The sequence below is a fragment of the Myotis nattereri genome, assembly GCF_964212035.1.
Source record: "Myotis nattereri genome assembly, chromosome: 10".
Classification (NCBI taxonomy): domain Eukaryota; kingdom Metazoa; phylum Chordata; class Mammalia; order Chiroptera; family Vespertilionidae; genus Myotis; species Myotis nattereri.
In genome coordinates, this window is record NC_138085.1 from 48,915,755 (window position 1) to 48,940,022 (window position 24,268).

Genomic DNA, 24,268 nt, shown 5'->3' on the forward strand with positions numbered 1-24,268 from the left:
CACTTGTGGCTGAGCAGAGCTCCCCCTGTGGGAGCGCACTGACCACTGGGGGGCAGTTCCTGTCTGCCCCCTGGTGGTTAGTGAATGTCACAGTGACCAGTCATTCCACCATTAGGGTCAATTTGCATATTACCCTTTTATTATATAGGAGGATGACTTCAACCTCCAAATGCAGAGACAAAAATCTTATATCAGTAACAGCAACCAGAATGCTCAGGAGGACAGATAATTTCCGCAGCAATAGTAATTTTCCAAAGTTTATGTTGGGCTGGTTTCCGGGGAAGTATTTAAGAATATAGTATTTAAGCCGAAGCCGGTTTGGCTCAGTGGATAGAGCGTCGGCCTGCGGACTGAAGGGTCCCAGGTTCGATTCCAGTCAAGGGCATGTGCCTGGGCTGCAGGCACATCCCCAGTAGGAGATGTGCAGGAGGCAGCTGATCGATGTTTCTCTCTCATCGATGTTTCTAACTCTCTATCTCTCTCCCTTCCTCTCTGTAAAATATCAATAAAATATATTTAAAAAAAAGAAAAAGAAAAAGAATATAGTATTTAAAATACTAGAGGCCCGATGCACGAAAATTCATGCAAGTGTAGGCCTTCCTTCCCCCAGCTGCCGACACCAGCTTCTCTCCAGCACCCGGGACGTGGGCTGGCTTTCCTCTGGCCTTAGCTTCATCAGGAAGGATGTCCGGAAGGATAGCTGGTCTAATTAGCATATTGCCCTTTTATTATGATACTACAAGCTCGAGAATTAGAAATTTCATAATTGTATAATTTTTTAAAATATATTTTATTGATTTTTTACAGAGAAGAAGGGAGAGAGAGAGAGTCAGAAACATCGATGAGAGAGAAACATCGATCAGCTGCCTCCTGCACATCTCCTACTGGGGATGTACCCGCAATCCAGATACATGCCCCTGACCGGAATCAAACCTGGGAGCTTTCAGTCCGCAGGCCTACGCTCTATCCACTGAGCCAAACCGGTTTCGGCTAGATTGTATAATTTTACTCAAAGCATAATTGTACCACTAGATGGTGACATGTATACAAATTATTGAAAAGTCATCAGCAATGTACTAGCTATCGAAGGTGTATGGTGGTTGCTAATTAGTTTTTTGAAAATCAACTTACAAGAATTTAGGAGATATTTTGTCAAATTCTGTTCCATAATTCTTTTAGAATTCACACCTCTCAAGTATATTAAAAAGTCTCTGTTGACACATATACCAAGATAGCACTGAAGAGTAAAGACTATAGAGTCAGGAGGCAGGCAGGCAACCTTCTTATTAGCTTCTATGCCCTTATCTATTTACAAGCAGCTGAAGTAAAGGGTTGGTAAACTACAACCCATAGGTCAAATATGGCTGGTTACTGGTTTTTGTGTGGCCTGTGGGCTAAGAATAATTTTTAAATGGTTGAAAAAAATTTCAAAGTCCATTAATAAAGTTTTATTGGAGTACAGACATATTTATTCAGTATATATTCTCTATGGCTCCTTTTCTGCTTAGAGTGGAGTAGTTGGGAAAAGAAATAGAGACTAAAATATTTATCTGGCCCTTCACAGAAGTTTTTTGAATACTGAAGTGATGATTAAATGATCATACCTGGGAGTAATTCTCTAATCAATCCTCACCTGAGGACATGCTTAATGAGAGAAAAACATCCATCGGTTGCCTTCTGTGTGCAACCTGACCGCAACCAGGGTATGTGCCCTGATCGGGAATCAACGGGCAAACTTTAAGTGCACTGGATGAACCTCCAACCAACTGAGCACTCTGGCTGGAACAAGATTCTCAAATCATTTCACGTAATTATTTCAAGAAGAAAGAATAGAAAGCAACTGATTAAAAAAATATTTAAAGGTCAGAGTATGTAGTTTTCCTATTTTCAAGAACTGTTATGTGTCCTCTGTGGTCTTAAAAGCATAGTTGACAGATAACTTACAAGTAATTATCAAAAGAAAAGTTGTATCAGTTAGGAATGTGGCTACAAATAATGGAAATCTAAGCGTGGATTAAGGAAAAAGGGGGTAGCAGCTGCTCAAGGATGTATCAGTGATCCACCCACACTTTACAATTCTGTACTATCAACTTTATGGTGGAATTTTATCTTGTTTGTGGTTTCATTGTGGAAAAAAAAATCAAAGTGGATGCTGTGTTACTCTGTGTATCAGGAGCACGTTTCAGGCGGAAAGAACTAAGGGTTAAGGGGCATGTCTGCTGAATTTGACCTTTTATCAGGAATGGGCAATTCTTTCCGAAAGACCCACTCTGCAGACTTTATTTTTGACAAATTTGTAGAAATTAGTTTTGTTTCCACTTATTTGTATCTCCTTCAATTTCTTCCCAGCCTTTTGACTGAATTTGTGTGTGTTGGGGGTTGGGGGGTGATACCGGTTCACCGAATTGCACCGGCTTCTGGCGCCCAGGTCCGCAGCCCATCATCCGTAGGTCGCGCTCACCCTCGACTCTGAGGCTTTCTGCTTCCGTGTCGCTGGCGAGAACGCAAACGTGCGGCCGCCCGAGAGCTCACACCCGGCCTGGCTTTCAATTGACAGGAGACATTACTGGGGGCTGTCCTGAGACGGGGGTCTCTCCGATGGCCCCTGAAAACACCCACCAACAAACCCACTTGGCTGTGGCGGGTCTCCCGGCGGCAGGGAGGAGGGCAGGGGGGCTGGAGGCCGGAGGGAGGATGTCTGCCCGCGGGGCCTGAAGTCTAGGAGCCCAGATTTCGGGGGAAAGACGGGAAGGGAAGGTGCTATCTGGAGGGCTCTCCAGCCTCGAGGGGCCCCTGCTCCCGGCGAGCCGCTCACCACAGGACGGGCAGCGCCCCGCAGCCACCCCGGGCGGCGGCCCGCACGGCGAGGTGGTGGCGCGCCCACTTCCACGAAACCCGCGGCGGAGCGACCCCTCCCCAGCCGGTTGGGGCTCGGTTCGCACCACACGAGGCCCTCGCCCTGGGGGACTTTTCAGCCACGTCCCTCCATCACCAGGCGGGACACATACCGGCGACGAAGGCGTGGGAAGGGCAGGCGCGAGGGCCATCCCCAGGCAGCGGGCTCTCCGGCCCGGAACTCGCGCGGCGCCCCTGCCTGCCCCGGCCCCGTCTCCACTCCCTTGACAGCTGCTCTCCCCCGAGGAGCAGCGCCGGCGCCTCAGGTGAGGACTCAGGTGGGCGACGCCTCAGGGGCTCTCTCGCGTGAAAAGGAGGAGCTGCTCATGTGGGCGCCGCTCCCCGCCATTTCTCGTCTCCTCAGGCGTCTCAGGCTCGAGGGAGGATGAGCCCGCGGGACTGAAGGTAGTGAGGGACGCGGCCGCAGGCCAGGCCGACGGGGCCGTTCCGTCCGCACAAAGCCCGCGGGGGGAAGGCCGGTGCCCCCCTGGGCGGCGGCGTCGGCCCGGATCCCCATGGCCGCCCCCCCGCCCCCCCCCCCCCCCCCCGCAGCGCGGGGAAGGGAGATGTGGCAGAAAGCGGCGCCCGCTTCCCTTCGCGAGCCCGGAGGGAAAATGGCGAAGCTCAAGGGCGGGGGTCAGAGCGGCGCTCGCTGGGCCTCGGCGCCCGCGGAGGGGGCCGTCGTGGGCGACGCCGCGCAATCGCGACCGGCTCGGCGCCGCCGCCGCCATCTTCGACTCACCCGGGCCCCCCTCCCCCCGCGGCCGCGCTGGCTGCCGTCTCCCTTCCGGCCGCCGACGGAGATCCGGGCGGGGCGGGGCGGGGGGCGGACGCGCCGAGGGGGTGGGCCGAGGGCGGGGAGGCCGGACGGAAGAGGAAAGGGAGGGCAGCGAGCGGGCCGCGGCGGGGAGCGGAGCGTGCGGCGTGTGTGCGGAGGCCGAGTGGGAGGGCGGGAGGCGAGGCGAGGGCGGGAGGCGGAGGAATGAGCGCGCGCGGCGCTTCTCGCGGGCCCCGTCGCCCGCACGGAAAGAGCCGAGCGCAGCCCGAACGCTCTATTAAAATGGCGGCGGCGGCGTCGGCGGTGGCCGCGGCGTCTGGTCGGTGAAGTGACTCTGCTGCTGCTTTCCCCACCCGCCCCCTCCCTCCCTCTCCCCTCCCCCCGTCCTTCCCCCCCTTCCCCGCCGCCGGCGCCTCGGCGCCCCTCCGGCCTGCGCACCTCCCCTCGCCCCCCTCCTCTCCCCCGCCCGCCCCGGCGACCGCCGGCCCCCTCCCCCATCCTGCTCCCGCCCCGTCCCCGCCGCCGCCCGCCCTCGTCGCCTCCCCGCCCCGCCGGCCGGCCGGCCCCCGCCTCCGCCTCTCTCCCCTCCCCCCCACCGGTCGGGATCAGTCAGCGCGATCCGAAGCGGGGGAGGGGGGGGCGGCGGCCGAACGATGTGCGAGAACTGCGCAGACCTGGTGGAGGTGTTAAATGAAAGTAAGTAGCGCGGCGCCGCCGGTCGGGGTGCAGGGCTGGGGGCCCCCGCGCTGCCCGGCCGGCCGCTGCGGCCCGCGGGAGGGACGGCCGAGCCGGCGGCGTGCGGGCCTAGCGCCGCGGGAAGGTGCGCTGTGGCGCGGCCGCCGCGCCGCCTCGGGCCCAGCTCGGCCGGCTCACCTGGGCGCCGGGAGGGGGCCGCGGCCGAGCTGCAGCCAAGCCCGGCCCGCGGCCTGGGCGCCGGGAAAGTTTCCTCATTACAGGTGTCAATTAGCGAGGCACTAACGAGCGCCTCCGCTCCCGATGGGAGGGGAGGGAGGGGCGGCCGAGGGCGGGCTTCCCTCCGCGGGCCGGACCTGCGACCCTCCGGCCGCCCCCTGGTTGTCGGGGTGCTGCCGAGGCCTCGCGTCCTGTGGCTTCCTTTCGACTCTCTGGGAGGAGGATGGTGGCTTTCCCCTCCCTTGGGGCGGGGGGGTGGTGGTGGTGGTGGGTGTGTGAAAACCTTCTGCCAGACCTTAGATACCTGGAAATGAACTGTGGCCGTGGTGATTGGAAACTTCAGACATTTGTGAAAAATTAATGCCGTTTCTTCGCGTGCCATTCGTTGTTTTCATGGTCAATTCTGTGATACTAAGGAGAGTATTGTACCTCAGACACCATCCCGACACAGTCATGGCCTCGCTCCTGGGATAAAAGGCCTTATTCCTGATACTTTTGATTGTTAAAGAGTGTTAATGCACGTACATGGATCCAGCCAGATTTAAAATTTTTATTCCCGACCCTTGCAAGATGGTCTTTTAGCTTAAAGAAACAAGCTGTATTGCAAGCTAACTCCTCCTGGGCCCAAAGGCCTAGTTGGACCAGGTGAATTAGATAAAAGGTTACCATACAGACACATGATGGTTAAGGAAATGCTCGATTACCAGCAGCTTCTGTAGGTTTTGGCTTTGTGTTGTGTGTGTGATAGTTTGAAAGACTACCTGTTTTCTAATATGGTTCTTTAAGACAATTGGTTTATAAAGTGTATCATCTTGTTTGTGTTTGAATTTCACTTTAGTGACCAAAGGCAATAATAAACGTGGAAGGGTATTCAGTTTACTTTCAACTGAGTGTTTACTTCCTGAAAGGTGGAAGCAGGGTTTTGCTCATATTCAAACTATACTTTCCAATAATTGTGCCATTCTGAAATTTTCTAGATTTTAAAAATTATTTGTATTTTTAGATACTTTTATTTTTGGTGCAGGTGGTTTGATACACTGATAAACCTAAGTCCTTTGAAGTACTTATTTCAGCAAACTGTATTCTGTATCTCAGAAGTTGTGTGATTATGGCTTGGTTCTGAAATTGGAAAATGAATAGCTTTGCTGTGTAATATATTAGGAAAAATTGCTTTTAATAATTAAGTTGGCGTTTTAAAAATTTTAAACTTAACGAGTACAATTAATTTTAAACATAGTTTCTAAATAAACTGAAGTTAGCTAATCTTGATTATTTTTTGAAGAGACTTGGTGAAAAGTCCTGTTGAGGATTATTTGTGAACCCCCTAGAACTCTGTTTAGGAGTACTCAAACATGCAATGGATTTATGGAGAGTTGGAAATAGTATGGAGAATTGAAGTAGAATTTAGTTTTTATTACCTTTAAGTAAATATAGTTAGTTGAACAAGGCTCACAAAATTTGTCTAGGCAGACCCTCTAAGAAAACCTGTTATTTTTTAAAAACCTGTTTTAATGAACAAAAAATAGAAGGATTTCCTATTTGTGTCTGGGCCAATGATTTCTGAAAATACTGAGACAGTTTCTTAATATTTCCTTTCAGGCTCAGTTTAAAAATTTGCCTCCTAAACACATTTTCACAGTGATAATTTCCTTTTAAAAAAAGTTACTTAAGCAATTTTTTTGTAGGTTATACCGAGCTGTTATAAGTTGCTTCCTCCCCCCTCCTCACACATCCCCCCCCCCATTATCATTTTTTCTTTGTGTAGTTCCTGTATTTCATACTAACATTTATCAGTGACTGGGTAGAATTGTAATAGTTTGAACTTGATAAAACTTGTTGAATTGAAGTGTAGGGTATATGTCTTTGTGGTAATCTGGCTCATAATAATTATTAAGACTACTTTTCCCCTTCCATAGGTTGTGCAAAAATGAGCATCAATTCATTCTTGATTAGAAATTCAGAGTTAAAGTATCAAAATAATGTGCTCAGAATTCATTTCTCAATATAACTCCCCATAACAGTTTAACCAAGAGAAGAAATAAAACTATATTTTTGGGTGTTATGTTTCAAGTTGATGTTGAAAAATTATTTAAAAAAGTACCCAAAACTTAATTTCTTTTCAAGTTTATAATCTCTGACCAAACTTAAAGAAGTCTGCCTGGACACACCAGTAAATGTGCAATCTAAAAATTTTGTGTTTTAAATAAAAGGGTAAACATATGTGGATAGTATATAGTTTTATATCTGATATACACAGTTTTGATAAGGTAAGGACTTTAGATGAATTGTTTACTTTAAAATCTTGTAGAAAGTAATGTAGTTAAAATAAAAATTGGTAGTAAAAGAATGTGAGTAGTTTTTGATGAGAGTATTAATACCACTTAGACCTCTATTCTTGCTGAGAGTCTGAAGCTGTAAACTCTAACAGTGGAACATATATCCGTATACAGACACAATTTTGCCAGCAGGTTAAGGCGCATTGAAGCCTGTCTGTAGAACCAGGTTAAGGATCCCATAATAAGGACTCTTTTTAATGTGGTCATGACAGATATCCTAAAACTTGAAATTACATTTCCAAATAGCATTTGGCTGTAGTGTTAGAAAAGATCTCAACAATGCTAACATTTGAATTTCCATTTTACTTTCATGCTTTGTTTTTTAATAAAGAAGACATTTAAAAATATATATTTTTATTGATTTCAGAGAGGAAGGGAGCAGGGGAGAGAGAGAGAGAGAGAAGCATCAATGATGAGAGAGAATCACTGATCAGCTGCCTTCTGCTTGTTTGAACCCACAACCAGGGCAGCATGTGCCCTTGACTGGAACCTGGGACCCTTCAGTTCACATGCTGATGCTCTATCCACTGAACCAGACTGGCTAGGGCAAGAAGACATTTTTAAAAGCTTGGAATATATTGGGTGAATTTTACTGTATCAGTTTATGGGGTTGCATTTAGTTTAGGAGATGATTTAAAGTTTATATTCCTATGCTGCTTTTGTCGAATTTGTATGTTTGCTGCTTTTTATAGCTATTTTTATGAACAGTTCACTAAGTCAGAGGTAATTTTGGATGTTGATGAGAATTTGGAGGCCTGAAGTTATGCTTTGCCCCATCACCATAGCTAGGTCATTAGTAAATTGAGGTCATTATTTGCTTTGGAAAGGTACATTTCTCTGAGAGCAGAGTGAAAATTACTTTAAATGTACATCAGTCTTTTAAACTATTTGTATGTTGTGGATTTTATTCTATGTTCTATGTTGGGTGAGTTACTGTTGTTTAAAATAGACAAATCATTTGTCCTTCCTAACTATCCTTTGAGATAGGCAGGAACATGTATTGATATAATTTGAAAGGTGAAGAATTAAATCTCAGAAAGGCTAAGTGGTTTGCTAAAGATCATCTGTCATCTGCTTAGTTAGTAGTCATATCTAAGCTAGAACTCGAGATACTCTGATACCAGTATTTGCAGAATAATTCTGTTTGCAGAATACTTTATTGAACAGTTTGTGTTGGGTATTTTATCAATTCTTTGAGGTGGGTACTCTATCACCCTTTTCAGATAAGAGAACTAAGGCTTACGCAACTTGCACAGAGGCACGGGACTATTCAGTGGAGCCAGGATTTGAACAAGATTTAATCCTGAAAAGCCCACGCTCTTAACAGTTATGCTATATACTGTATAAACTTGGATAATCTATTCAAGTGGAGGACATCATTATGAATACAGTGTTTGGCAAAATAAATAGTTACTATATTTTTATGTATTTTAACAAATTCAGGTGTAAATCCATGGTAATTGTAATAGAAATTTATGGTGATAAATGTAGCTGTATGGGAATCTCTATCTTAATATTGTTTGTCAGCAATAATCTCTTTTAAAAAACTACACATTTCACCCTGGCTGGTGTGGCTTGGTTGGAACTTCCTCCCTCCCACCAAGGGGTTGCAGGTTCCATCCCCAGTTGGGGCCCATAACCAGATTGCAGTTTGAGCCTTGAAGCAGACAATCCATGTTTCTCTCTCAAATCGATGTTTCTCTTTCTCTCTCCCTCTTCCTCTCTCTAAAATCAATAAAAAACAAACACATGTCCTCAGGTGGGGATAAAAACAAATACTACATATTTCTCTCCGTTGTTATTTTTTTAAAATATTTTTTATTGATTTCAGAGAGGAAGGGAGAGGGAGAGATGGAAACATCAGTGAGGAGAGAATCATTGATCAGCTGCCTCCTGCACACCCCCTACTGGGTTTGAGCCTGCAACCTGGGAATGTGCCCTTGTCCGGAATCAAACCTGGGACCCTTTAGTCCACAGGCCGACGCTCTAGCTACTGAGCCAAACCAGCTAGGACTCTCCGTTTTTTTAGATAAGTACACAGGCACTAAATAATCATTAGTAACAACATTTTTTGGTAGATTTTTATTCTATTATTTGAACTGATTCTTAAAATTGCAAATTTTATTTCACGACAAAATGAAGTCCCAAATTATGGATTTATATTTGGTAAATTAATCTTGGTACATATATATCCCCTTAAGCCAGTTAACATTTGAAATAGTTTTTCAAAGATAATAGTATTCACGTTTTAATTCAAGTATTTGTATAAAGTAATTTGTAAACCATAGAACTATAAACGTGTAGTAGGTATGAAGGCTTTCTGCATACTCAGTGATAACTATTGATGACTGGCTTTAGCATTGTATTCATGAAATATGTGAATGTTATGTTTAATAATGAGAGTATATATCTAGTATTTCCTATGTGTATTGGGAATTTTTAAATTTTCAAAAAGAAGGTCAGGAACTTTTCAATAATGACTTAATCAAGGTAGACAGACCGTAGCCAAATGGGCTGGGTTATCTTTCTTTTTCACTTACTGTTTTTTTCCTAATTATAAAGGTTGCATATTCTTATTGTAGACATACTGAAAACTGTTCAAATTTAAATCTGCACTAATCTTACCATCCAGTGATGACTCCTGTTAATGCTTTTAAATATTTTTCCATCTTTTTGGTACACATAGCCATTTTAAAAATTGATAGTGAGGTATATGAGTTTAATATCTAGCTTAACTTAACATTGTGTTTGATCATCTCCTTTAACTTTGGAAAACATTTTTGTGTGTATATTTCCATTTTGTATACAATTTAGTATTTCCTTATTGTATGCTTGTTTCCGATTCTCCCATCTTACCTAATAATAGACAAACATGTAAATTGACCATCCCTCCGCTACACTCACCAGCCAATCAGGAGAGTATGCAAATTAATCCAACAAAGATGGAGCAGCGAAGATTGAAGGCTCCGGCCAGAGCAGTGAAGACTGAAGGCTCCGGCGGGAGCAAAGGCCTGGGTCCCGGGTGCCGGAGGAAAACCAGTGCTGGAGGAAAACCGGTGCCGGCAGCCAGGGGAAGGGAAAGCCTATTGCATGAATCTCTTTGTGCAACGGGCCTCTAGTATTATAAATAATGCTGCAGCACTACCGGTGTTGGCTCAGTGGTTAGTGTTGGATCTCGAATTGAAGGGTCTTGGGTTCAATTCCCTGTCAAGGGCACGTACCTGGGTTGCAGGTTTGATCCCTGGCCCTGTCAGGGTGCATGCGGTAGTCAGCCAGTTGATGTGTCTCTTTTCACATTGATGTTTCTCCCTCTTCCCCCCCCCCCCCCCCCCCTACTCCCTCCCACTCTCTAAAATTTAATGGAAAAAATATCCTCCGGTGAGAATTAATAACACATATACACAATCCTGCAAAATGATCATCCTTGCATGTAAATATTTTAATACATTACTGGTTCTTTAAGATAGATTCTTAGAAGTGATTACTGTGCCAGAAATAGAAATACTTTGTTTATATTATCCAATTTTCAGAAAGGATATACTGATTTCCATTCTTTCAGCAGTGTCTTCGCAACTTGGGTACTCTCACTTGTACAGAATTTTATCCTTTAAAAAGTGTTCTTTTGGCAACACATGTAATAACTAATTACTAGTAAATTTAAACACATTTTTATTGGCTATTTGCATTTATTTAATGGTATAAATGTACCTTTTTGGCTTTTAATGTTTTGCGTTAACTTAGAAGAGCTGTTCACTTATTAAGTATATCAACCCTTGGTCAAATTCAGCATGTATCTTTTTCCTGCTTTTTTGTTTGTTTTTTCATTTTGGCATTTTTAATTACTGGTTTAAAAAATGTTTTATGTTGTGCGGTTTCTTCATTGTTGCCTGTCTAAAATATAATATATGGTCATCATATTGCTTGCTTAAACCATCATAGCTCTTATTGCCTGGAGATTAAAGTCCTAACTTTTTAGCCTGGCATATATATTATAGCATATTTTGGCCCAAAGCCATCTCTTTTTTGTGTGTGTGAGGTCTTCTTAAATCTTTTTGGACCTCTCTTAAAATGATTTATACCCTTTAGTTAGGATACATACTGTGCAATAGCTCATCCTTTTTATATGTATATAAAAAAATCGGCCTCCTTTGCTGAATGGTGAACTCCTTAAAGTTAGAAGCCATGTTTTATTCTTTTCCCAGTCCTGATACAGTGCCTTGCAGAGAGTAGTGCTTAGTAAACATTTTAGTTAATGAAAAGTTGTGGTATAAGATTGCCTAGATAAGTAAATCAATATTCATGGGCCTATAATCAGTAGTGATTTATTTCATTTATTTATTTATTTATTATTTCATTTATTTTTTAAATTTCTGAAAGCTTATAGTTTTTTGATATTGTTTTTTTATTTTTTTAGAGAGGGAGAGAGAGGGAATGGGGGAGGAGGGGTGAGAGATTTGTTCCACTTATTTATGCATACATTAGTTATTCCTTTTTTGAAAAAATATTTTTATTGATTTCAGAGAGGAAGGGAGAGAGAGATAGAAACATAAATGATGAGAGAGAATCATTGATCGGCTGCCTCCTGCACACCTTCTACTGGGATTGAGCCCGCAACCCGGGCATGTGCCCTTGACCAGAATTGCACCTGGGACCCTTGGTTCCTTAGGCTGATGCTCTATCCACTGAACCAAACGGGCTAGGGCATTGGTTGATTCTTTATATTTTATTTTTTCCTTTTTTAAAAATTATTGTTAAAAGTATTACATATGTCCCCCCTTTTCCACCATTGACCTCCTCCAGTTCCCCCTGGCCTCTCCCCTTCCATTGTCTGTGGCCATGGGCCATGCATATATGCATGCAAGGTTCTTGGGTGATTACGTCCCACCCACCAATCTTCCCCGCCTTCCCTCAGAGATTCTGCAGTCTGTTCTATGCTTTCATGTTTCTGGATCCACTCTGTTCATCAGTTTATTTTGTTACTTAGATTCCACATATGAGTGTGATCATGTGATACTTGTCTGTCTCTGACTGACTTATTTAACTTAGCATGATAACTCTCCAGATCCTGCCATGCTGTATCAAAGGATAAGAGATTCTTCTTTTTTGCTGCTGCATAGTATTCCATGGTAAAAATGTACCACAGCTTTTTTATCCACTCATCTATTGATGGGCACTTGGGCTGTTTCCAGATCTTAGCTATTGTGCTGCTCTGAACATAGGGGTGCATACATTCTTTTTGATTGGTGGGATCACTGGGTCAAATGGCAGTTCCATATTTAATTTTTTGAGGAAACTCCATATTGTTTTCCATAATGGCTGTACCAGTTTGCATTCCCACCAGCAGTGTATTAGGGTTCCCTTTTCTCCACATCCTCACCAGCACATACCATTTGTTGATTCCTTGATGGTTAGCCATTCTGGCAGGTATGAGGTGATACCTCATTGTTGTTTTAATTTGCATTTCTCTGATGATCAGTGACTTTGAGCATTTTTTCATATGTCTCTTGGCCATCTGTATGTCCACTTTGGAGAAGTGTCTATTTAGGTCCTTTGCTCATTAAAAAAAAAAAAAAAACTATATATATATATATATATATATATATATATATATATATATACACACACACATATATACACATACACACACACACACACACACACGTATATGTATTTATTTATTGATTTCAGAGAGGAAGGGAGGAGAGAGAGAGAAACATCATTGAGAGAGAACCATTGATCAACTGCCTCCTGCACGGCCCAAAGTGGGGATTGAGCCCACAACCCAGGCATGTGCCCTTCACCAGAATCAAACCCAGGACTCATAAGTCCGCAGGCCAATGCTCTATCCGCTGAGCTAAACCAACTAGGGCTGCCCATTTTTTAATTGGATTGTCTGTCTTCCTTTTGTTGAGTTGTATGAGTTCCTTATATATTTTAGATATTAACCCTTTATCAGATGTACCATTGCCAAATATGTTCTCCCTTACAGTGGGCTCCCTTTTCGTTTTACTGATGGTTTCTTTTGCTGTGCAGAAGCTTTTTATTTTGATGTTCCATTTGTTAATTTTCTCCTTAGTTTCCTTTGCCCTAGGACAGGGGTGGGCAACTCCTGGCACGCGTGCCAAACATGGCATGCCAGTAACTTTTGCTGGCACGTGAAACCCTCTTATAATCTTCCATTTACAATTTTTTTCTTAATATCGACTTTTTATTTTTCAGATAAATTCAGTGTAGGTGCATCTTAGATAAATAAATAATTTTACATAACAAGTTATCTTAAAGACCATTGACATGGATTGACAGAGAGGGGAAGAGCAATTTCTATGCCTCTGCCTTAACTCTCCCTGCCTTCCTAGATCCGACCAGTGTTTTGGTTTCATCCACATACGCTTGTGAATCTTTTTTCTCAGTGATGAATTTTGTTAAGTCTCGCAATAGGAGTAGCCTGACGGATGAAAGTAGTAGCTCGTGCATATCTCTGAAGGTCACGAAATATAAACCTGATGTAAAATCTCTGCCATCAGTGATGCAGCAGCGAAAGTCCCACTGATAATATCAAACGGAGTCATGAAGTTTTCTGTCGGACTGTCAGTGTACACGTATACATTAAAAAATAAATGTATTTTTCATCATCATATACTGTGTTTTGTCACTTGAATGAAATTTATTATTTCTTCAAGGTTCTTCACATACGTACATCTTAAGAGATATCAACTAGGCATAACATGTTCTCAAAAAATTAGGGTTGGCACGCAGAAGAATTTTGAGTCAGATTTTGCTGGTTTTGGCACGCACTCACAAAAAGGTTGCCCACCCCTGCCCTAGGAGATGCATCTGTAAACATATTGCTATAAGAGATGTCTGAGATTTTACTGCCTATGATTTCTTCTAGGATTTTTATGGTTTCACGACTTATATTTAAATTTAAGTCTTTTATTCATGTTGAGTTTATTCTTTTGTGTGGTGCAAGTTGGTGGTCAAGTTTCATTTTTTTGCATGTATCTGTCCATTTCCTAGCACAATTTATTGAAGAGACTGTCTTGACTACATTGTATGCTCTTGCTCCTTTGCCAAATATTAATGGCTTGGGTCAATTTCTGGGGTCTCTGTTCTGTTCCATTGATTTATATGCCTATTCTTTTGCCAGTTCCAGGTTTTTTGATTACAGTGGCTTTGTAGTATAACTTGAAATCTGGTATTGTGATTCCTCCAACTTTGTTTTTTCTCAAGATTGCTGCAGCTATTTGGGAGTCTTCTTTGATTCCATATAAATTTTTGGAGTATTTTTTCTAGCTCTGTGAAATATGCCATTGGTATTTTTTATAGGGATTGCATTGAATCTGTAGATTGCCTTGGGTAGTATGGACATTTTAATGATGTTGACTCTACCAATCCATGAATACGGTACATTCTTCCACTTGTTTATATCTTCTATCTCTGTTTTTCAATGTCCTGTAGTTTTCCAAGTACAGGTCTTTTGCCTCCTTGGTTACATTCATTCCCAGGTATCTTTTTTGTTGCAATGGTAAATGGGATTGCTTGTTTAGTTTCTCTTGCTGAGACTTCACTATTGGTGTATAAAAAAGCCATTGATTTTTGGGTGTTGATTTGGTATCCTGCTACATTGCCAAATTAATTTATTAAATCTAGTAGTTTTTTGGTGGAGTCTTTAGAGTTTTCTGTGTATATTATTATGTCACCTGCGAATAGTGAGAGTTTTACTTCTTTCCAATTTGGAAACCTTTTATTTCTTCTTGTCTGATGCCTGTGGCTAGGACTTCCAGTACTATGTTGAATAAGAGTGGTGAAAGCGGACATCCCTGTCTTGTTCCTGTTCTTAGGGGCAATGGTTTTAGATTTTGCCCATTGAATACGATGTTGGCTGTAGGTTTGTTATATATGGCCTTTATCATGTTGAGATATGCTCCTTCTATTCCCGCTTTGCTGAGAGTTTTTATCAAAAATGGGTGTTGGAATTTGTTGAATGCTTTTTCTGTGTCTATTGATGTGATAATGTGATTTTTGTCTTTCATTTTGTTTATGTGATGTATCATGTTTATTGATTTGCAAATATTTTACCAGCCTTGCATCCCTGAAATAAATCCCACTTGGTCATGGTGTATGATCATTTTAATATATTGCTGGATCAGATTTGCTATTATTTTGTTGTGGATTTTAGCATCTCATCGGTTGATTATTGTATGTGCCCTGACCGGGGATTGAACTTGCAACCTTGGCATATTGGGACTATGCTCTAACCAACTGAACTACCCAACCAGAGCTTAGTCAGTAGTGATTTAGATATGAGAGTTTCTGGATGAAGTATGCTTAGATTATATCATGTGTACTGCTTTTTATTATCTTATTCATAAGCCAGTAGGTATATGCTTATAAAAAATATCCACCCTAACCAACTATGTTCTAAACTGATAGACAATACAAAAAGGCAAAAATTAGCTCTCTCTCCATGTAGGAGGTGAGATTTGGGTGAGACATGGGATGAAATTTGGCTAAATTTTATTTTGGGTTTTATATGCCAGGAAAATTAATTAGACTTTGTCTTTTAATGTGATCACCTGTTAATGTTATTTTTTTATCTCAAATTCCATAGAAGTTAAAAACAGTTTCTAAATGTATAGTATTCAGTTAATTGAGAATTGATGTAGTATAAACCTCGCTCATTCTTGCACTTTCCTAATAGTGGTAGAAGACAGGTTTCTCTTCTACCACTTTAGTAGTGGCCATAACCTGCACTAGAGAATTTGCCATGCTTACAGCCTCTGGAAGACCCAATTCCCTAGCCATTGCTGCTTAGATTTACAGGTAGACTCCTGACCTCATGGATTTGTGGGGCTGCTGTTAGTCAGATTTTTCCTGTCAGAATATTTGAACTAAAAACCCAGGTAACTGGAGCAGCTGAACTAGAGTGAGTGTTTTGGCAAGCTGATGAGAGGGAGGCTGTTTGCAAAAGAGTTTTGGGGCAACTTTGTGGAAACAGTTGACATTGAAATTTCATAGAGACAGAAGATAATACCCTGGTGGCTATCCAATACTGAAGCTAGAGCTCCTTTTGAAGTGTGTCTCCTGTGCATACCATTTTAGTATGCAACCAAGTGTTTTGATTCCAATATTGCCCGATGAGCTCTCATCTATTGGAGATTTGGAGTAGTTTTTAGCAGTGAGTGCTTCACTATAATCTGGTCTAGGTTTTTGGAAGTGTTGCATGTAGTATTTGGTGGCAGGAGAAAACTTAAAAACCCCTATTACTTACCTCTTTACCAGGTTGTTCGATCTTTTTTCAAAGAATGAAAGTAGCTTTGTTGTTACTCATTTCTAAAAAGGATGCCTCCTTTTTTAGAAAAAAATCAAATAGTGCAGAAAATAATAAAATTAGGAGAGTCTGAAACTCTACTTACCGAAGAAATGACTTATGTTATGGTGAACATCTCTTATGTCATTCTTTTCTTTTTCCTTGGACATACTATTTTATGTAAATAAACTAATTACGGGTTATTCTATATCATTTTTATTAAAAGATAGAGTTACATTTCCATGTCAATATGCAATTAAATTATAATTTGTTTTGCTTTGTAAATCCTCACCGAGGAATATTTTTCCATTGTTTTATTTTTTGAGAGCATGGAAGGGAGGGAGGGATGTAATTTTTTTTTTTAATCTGTTTTATTGATTTTTTTACAGAGAGAAAGGGAGAGGGATAGAGAGTTAGAAACATCGATCAGCTGCCTCCTGCACACCCCCCACTGGGGATGTGCCCGCAACCAAGGTACATGCCCTTGACTGGAATCGAACCCAGGACCCTTCAGTCCGCAGGCCGACGCTCTATCCACTGAGCCAAACCGGTCAGGCGGGATGTTATTTTTTAAAATTGATTTTAGAAAGAGGAAGCGAAGGAGAGAGAAAACATTGATGTGAGAGGGAAACGTTGATCAGTTGCCTCCTGCACGTGCCCCAACTGGTGATCGAACCTGCAACCTGAGTATGTTCCCTGACTGGAAGTGAACCTGCCACCTTTTGGTCAGTGGGTCGATGGCCAGGGCCATTATAATTTTTAATGCCTTAAAAGTCGTATTCCATTATTTGATCATATTGTAACAACCAGTTTTCAATTGACAGCTGTTGTGTTACTATATGTCTTTGTGTAATTGTCTGATTATCACCTTGAATATTTGAAGTCGTATTGTTGAGTAACTCATACAGTATATCTGGGGGGAAATCTGGCAATATGATAAAACTTAAAAGTAAATTTATCTTCTAACATCAGATCATCAGTGTGTAGGCTTCATAGTCTAAGTGTTTATTTTTGACTCCTGGTTTGTGGGTCAGATTTAGCAATGTATTGGTCCTAAATCACCATAGAACAAAATAGGGTACTTTTTTCTTTTTTAGGTGTGTACTTTTTATTTTTATTTATTTATTTTTTTTAAAATGTACACACACACACGTTGAATAATTATAAAGGCAGTGCTTATCTTTTTTTTTTATAATTTTTTTAATTTATTGATTTTTTTACAGAGAGGAAGGTAGAGGGATAGAGAGTTAGAAACATCGATGAGAGAGAAACATCGATCAGCTGCCTCCTGCACATCTCCTACTGGGGATGTGCCCGCAACCCAGGTACATGCCCTTGACTGGAATCGAACCTGGGACCCTTCAGTCTGCAGGCCGACGCTCTATCCACTGAGCCAAACCGGTTTCGGCGGTGTGTACTTTTTATTCTGGGTAACTTTGCTGCCACCTTCATGAGCCATATTTTGATTGAGAACGGTTTAGTAACCAATGATGAATGTAGAAGTATATGAGCGGTAGTAAGTACTAGATCCAAATAAATTGAGACTTAAGAAGATGCTTAAGATAATAGTGCTTTTTAAGTTTTGTTCAAAGTACAAAAATAGAGCCGAAACCGGTTTGGCTCAGTGGATAGAGCGTCGGCCTGTGGGCTGAAAGGTCCCAGGTTCGATTCCGGTCAAGGGCATGTACCTTGGTTGCAGGCATATCCCCAGTAGGAGATATGCAGGAGGCAGCTGATTGATATTTCTCTCTCATCGATGTTTCTAACTCTCTCCCTTCTGCTCTGCCAAAAATCAATAAAATATACTTAAAAAAAAAAAGTACAAAAATAGATAGTAAGGGGTAGTGGACAGTAGAGTAGTATAATAGAGGCTGGTGGTCAGCAGAATGTTGTTTTACTCTAATAATACTTTGCTTCCATTTTGCCTTCTCAGAGGAGTCCCCAAACTGGCAGGATAAATCATATATTAAATAAGAAGGAATTTAACTTCCAGATTGTTAAAAATAATGAGAACATAGTTAGTGGAGTTAAGAGTTAAAATCTCCAAAAAAAAAAAAAATGTTAAAATCTACAGGTCTGGAAAGATTCCAGTGAAGGTCATGGAGCCATGGTTTTGTGAATGTGAAGCTGTAGCTCTTAAGTTTACAGAAGAACAGAAATTGGCAAGTATTGTCTTAGGTTATTTTTTTTTGTCCTCATTTTGGGAACTACAATAGAAACTTACCACTATTAATTAATCACCTAGTAAAGACAAAGAGTGAAAGGAAGGATAGTAAAAAATTGACATGGCACTACTAAGTAACTTTTTTTTAATTAAATCTTTATTGTTCAGATTATTACATTTTTTTTTCCTCCAATGTGCTCTTTATTCTTTTTTTTTAATTAAATCTTTATTGTTCAGATTATTACATTTGTTCCTCTTTTTCCCCCCCTATAACTCCCCTCCTCCCAGTTCCCGCCCCACCCTCCGCCCTCACTCCCCACCCACTGTCCTCATCCATAGGTGCACGATTTTTGTCCAGTCTCTTCCCGCATCTCCCACACCCCTTTCCCCCCCAAGAATAGTCAGTCCATTCCCTTTCTATGTCCCTGATTCTATTATAATCAACAGTTCATTCTGTTCATCAGATTATTTATTCACTTGATTCTTAGATTCACTTATTGATAGATGCATATTTGTTGTTCATAATTTGTATCTTTACCTTTTTCTTCCTCTTCCTCTTCTTAAAGGATACCTTTCAGCATTTCATATAATACTGGTTTGGTGGTGATGAACTCCTTTAGCTTTTCCTTATCTGTGAAGCTCTTTATCTGCCCTTCAATTCTGAATGATAGCTTTGCTGGGTAAAGTAATCTTGGTTGTAGGTTCTTGGTATTCATCACTTTGAATATTTCTTGCCACTCCCTTCTGGCCTGCAAAGTTTCTGTTGAGAAATCAGCTGACAGTCGTATGGGTATTCCCTTGTAGGTAACTGAGTTTCTTTCTCTTGCTGTTTTTAAGATTCTCTATCTTTTGCTCTTGGTATTTTAATTATGATGTGTCTTGGTGTGGTCCTCTTTGGATTCCTTTTGTTTGGGGTTCTCCGCGCTTCTTGGACCTGTAAGTCCATTTCTTTCACCAGGTGGGGGAAGTTTTCTGACATTATTTCTTCAAATAGGTTTTCAATATCTTGCTCTCTCTCATCTTCTGGCACCCCTATAATTCTAATGTTGGTACGCTTGAGGCTGTCCCAGAGGCTCCTTACACTATCCTCGCATTTTTGGATTCTTTTTTCATTTTGCTTTTCCGGTTGGGTGTTTTTTGCTTCCTCGCATTTCAAATCATTGACTTGATTCTTGCGCTCCTCTGGTCTGCTGTCGGGAGTTTGTATAATATTCGTTATTTCAGTCAGTGTATGCTTAATTTCTAGTTGGTTCCCCAATATAACATCGAGGGTCTCATTAGTTTTCTTGTAGATCTCATTAAGTTTATCGGCGGCTTCTAAACAGTTCTTGAGAGACCTTAAAAGTGTGGTTCTGAACGCTAGATCTTCCATTGACAATTTTGTCCTGTTTCTTTGTCTCCGCATTTTGTTATGCTTCCTTGGTGCACCCCCTAGTGGTCTTTGTGCGCAGTCTTACAGTTAATACCAGGGAGGGTTTGACCTCCAGGCCAAGTGGCTATGAGAATCAGCTGTTTCTGCAGTGAGAGAACTTCTGTCCTCTAGGGAGGTGCTAATCTAGCCTTTGCCTGAGGCTATCTGGCAAATGCCTGTGTGCAGGGCTTGGGCGGGGGTCGCACAGGATCAACAGGGTGGGCCAGAGAGAGCAGTTATGGCGGCTCTCAGTCCTGTCCCCAGGGGCTCTGCCTCTCTGAGTCCCAGCAACGGCTGCAAACCTTGGAGAGAAAGCTGCACTCGCTCTGACCGAAGCCAGACGGTCCCACTTCTCCCGTTTGAGTCTGGGTCCCTAAAGACTCGCCTGTATCTGGAGCTCAGAGTCTGTGACTCCCTCCCGATTGAAAACGCCAACCGCGTCCTCCGCCGCCAGCCCGCTCCGCGCACTCCGCACCTCAGAATTTGACTTCAGCACTGCGCCTCCTCTGAGTGTCCGTATGCGTTTCTCTTTCCTCCTAGTTGTAGGACTTCCACTCAGCCAGTGTTCCTGTGGTTCTGGGTGATGTCCCTTCCATTTTTTGGTTTCACTTTTGAAGTAGTTCAAAGCAGCAAACTCCGGCGTTAACCTATGCCGCCATCTTGGTTCTCCCAACATGGCAGTACTAAGTAACTTATGTTAAACCAATTTCATTTTTTTCTTTGACCTGGAAACTAGTATGATAAAACATGGAAATGCTACTACATATGACATTTTCACAACATTAATACACCTGACAGAATCTGATGCTAACCTTGTGAAAAAGATGAAATGTATTTTTTTGTCAACCTGGAGGGACTTGACTATTAGCAAGCCACAGGATCTTGTCCCTAATTCTTTCCTCTTCCAGATTTTCAGTAATGAGCCTGGATCTGAGTGTGTGAATAGCAAGCTTCTTGAAGCCCACTCCATGGATGCACTAGTGAATGTTGATGGCATATTCTCTGGTCACTACCTCATTGATGGTAGAATGGCCCTTCTTCTACTCGTCTTTGAGGGAGCTATTCTGCCAGACCAGGTTGGAAAGTTAAAAACCATTAAAAAGATTTTTAATATACTGATTAGAGAGAGAGAGCTCGAGATCAATTTGTTATTCCACTCATTTATGCATGTATTGGTTGCTTTTTGTATGTGTCCTGACTGGAGATCAAACCCACAACCTTTGCATATTGGGATGATGCTCTATCTAACAACTGAGCTAGTAGGCCAGAGCCTGAAAACCATTTTTAACATTACATTTACTGAATTTATTAATATTTTGTGTGTCTTCCTTAACTCTTTATTTTTAAACCAGGGGCCCAGCATGCGAAATTGTGTGAGACCCAGGACCCAGAGTCCCGCAGCTCGGTGGGACCCAGAAAGAGTCCTGTGACCAGGGGAGGCGGGACCCAGAAACCCCCCCCCCCCCCCCCCCCGCCTCTGGTCAAGTCCTCCAGAGTCAAGTCCCCACCCACCCACACGTGTGCCTTGCCATGCACGCATCTCCGCCCAACCCACTCACACAGCCTCCTGCTCATCGGTCGATACGGCGTGTAGTCGTGACGACCGCAGGATTTTTATATAATACTAGAGGCCTGGTGCACAACATTCGTGCACTGGGGGGTGTGGGGGTCCCTCAGCCCGACCTGCACCCTCTCCAATCCGGGAGTTTCTGTCTGTCTTTGCAGTCATATGAGCGAATTGTCTGAGACCCCAACTCAGTTTGGTTTGTTGCTCACAGAATAATAGAGGCATTTTTTTTTTTTTTTTTTGCTTCATTGGTGGAGATTTCCTGGAAGTTTTAGGATATCTTCCCTTTAATTTTTCCTAGACACCCTGATTTTATTTATGTCTCTCACCTTTGCTTTCCCTCCAAACCCCACTACAACAGTAACTTGCTCCAGGCTCACTTTGCTCTAGTGCAGTGGCTCTCAACCTTCCAAATGCCACGACCCTTTAATACAGTTTCTCATGTTGTGGTGACCCCCAACCATAAAATTATTTTCATTGCTACTTCATAACTGTAATTTTGCTACTGCTATGAATCGTAATGTAAATATCTGATATGCAGGATGTATTTTCATTGTTACAAATTGAATATAATTAAAGCATAGTGATTAATCACAAAAACAATAATGATATATGTGTTTTCCGATGGTCTTAGGCGACCCTTGTGAAAGGGTCGCTCGACCCCCAAAGGGGTTGAGACCCACAGGTTGAGAACCGCTGCTCTAGTGTCTAGGAGATCTGCCTGTGACCAGAACTACAATTCCCAGCATTCCTGGTGCTCCCTGTGCTCTGGCTTCCGCTTCCCATCCTGGGGCAGCCACCAGAACTATTTCCAGAATTCCTGGTGCTCCCTGCGATCTTGGTTTTCCCTTCCTGCTCTCTCTCTGTCCCGTGGCCTCCCACTCTGCCAAGTCCTCCAAGCCACCTGCTCTCCGCCCGGCGGCTTGGGGAACCATGTCCCCCCAAGCCTTTGGCTCTCCTGCTCTGCTCTCCAAGTGGTGGCTTGGAGGGAGCAACCGAGGGAGCCACGTCCCCCAAGCCGCCTGCTCTCCCACTCTGCTTTCTGCTCGGTGCCTGTGTGTGAAAATTAACCTGCGAGCTTTGTCGGGTTAATTTGCATACTCACTCCTGATTGGCTGGTGAGTGTAGCAGAGGGATGGTCAATTTACATGTTTCTCTTTTAGTATATAGGACTAGAGGCCCGGTGCACAAAAATTTGTGCACTCGGGGGGGAGGGAGGGGAGTCCCTCAGCCCGGCCTGTGCCCTCTCGCTGTCTGGGACCCCTCGGGAGATAACGACCTGCTGGCTTAGGCCTGCTCCCGGGTGGCAGAAGGCAGGCCCAATCCCAGGTGCAGCCCCTGGTTGGGCTCAGAGCAGGGCCGATTGGGGAGTTGGGGCGCCGCCCCCGTCATACACAGAGCAGGGCGATCGGGAGGTTGTGATTCCACCCTCAGTCACGCTCAGGGTAGGGCCGATTGGGGGGTTGGGGCACCATCCCTTGTCACACCCAAGGCAGGGTCGATGGGGAGGTTGCGGCGCCACCCCCTGTCATGCACAGAGCAGGGCCCATCAGGGGGTTGGGGCACTGCCCCCTGTCACTCACAGAGCAGGGCCCATCAGGGGGGTTGGGGCTCTGTACCGTCACTCACAGAGCAGGGCCAATCGGGGTTGAGGCGCAGCCCCCTGTCACGCACAGAGCAGGGCCCATCGGGGTTGGGGCGCCGCTCTCTATCACCCACAGAGCAGGGCCGATCAGTGGTTTGGGGCGCCGCCACTCTCACACTCAGGGCAGGGCTGATGGGGAGGTTATGGCTCTACCCTTTCACACAGAGCAGGGCCCGTGGGGGGGGGGGGCGGTTGGGGCGCCGCACCCTGTCACAGAGCCACAGGGCGATCAGGGGGTTTGGGTGCTGCCCCCTGTCACGCTGATTCCGGTGCTGGGAGGCATATTACCCTTTTACTATATAGGGTAGAGGCCTGGTGCATGGGTGGGTGCCGACTGGTTTGCCCTGAAGGGTGTCCTGGATCAGGGTGGGGGTCCCCACTGGGGTGCATGGCCAGCCTGGGTGAGGGGATGATGACTGTTTGCAGCTGGTCACACATCCTTCAGGGTGGGGGTCCCCACTGGGGTGCCTGGCCAGTCTGGGTGAGGAGCTGAGGGCTGTGTTCAGGCTGGGGGTGAGTGAAGCTCACAACCCCTCCTTTCTTTCTTTTTTTTTTTTTTTGTATTCTGGGCCAGCTTTAGCTTTGAGGCTTGGCTCCAGCTCTTAGGCCTCCGCTGCTGAAAGTAGGTTTCTGGCCTTTGCTTACAATGTTGCTATCCTGCTGGCTGAAGCCTGGCAGGTTTCTGGGGTTTTATTTAGCTTCTATGTTACATAGTTGCTTGCAGGCTCAGAGGCCTGCAAGGCAGGCGGGGAACGTTGGTTTCCTCCGTCACTGAAGCAAGCAAGCCTCATGTTAGTTTCAAGCTGCCTGGCTGCCATCTTGGCTAGCAGTTAATTTGCATATTGCCCTGATTAGCCAATGGGAAGGTTAGCAGTCGTACGCCAATTACCATGTTTCTCTTTTATTAGATAGGATAGGATTCTTGAGCCCTGGCCGGTTTGGCTCAGTGGATAGAGCGTTGGCCTGCGGACTTGGGGGATCCCGGGTTCGACTCTGGCCAAGGGCATGTGCCCAGGTTGCAGGCTCATTCCCCTATAGGGGGCATGCAGGAGGCAGTTGATCAATGATTCCCCCTCATCATTGATGTTTCTATCTCTCCCTTTACCTTCTCTGAAATCAATAAAAATACATTACCGAAAAAAAAAAAAATTAAAAAACAATTCTTGAGTGCAGTCATAGAGGTCTATTTTTAAGCTTTTGTGTAAATGGGATCATAATACACTGTCTTTTGTGACTACTTACGTTTAACA

The 24,268-nt window shown here is 43.7% G+C and overlaps 1 protein-coding gene across 3 annotated transcripts in view; it reads left to right on the forward strand.

Annotated features, from left to right (window-relative positions):
- The first annotated feature begins 3,747 nt into the window (after positions 1 to 3,747).
- The window catches only part of USP34 (ubiquitin specific peptidase 34), a 241,144-nt gene continuing 220,623 nt past the window's right edge, over positions 3,748 to 24,268 (forward strand). For all 3 annotated transcript variants that reach the window (XM_081100602.1, XM_081100603.1, XM_081100604.1), the window contains exon 1: positions 3,748 to 4,369. In XM_081100602.1, the coding sequence (XP_080956728.1) occupies positions 4,327 to 4,369 (43 nt within the window). In that variant the 5' untranslated portion in view covers positions 3,748 to 4,326. The remainder of the gene's footprint in view (positions 4,370 to 24,268) is intronic.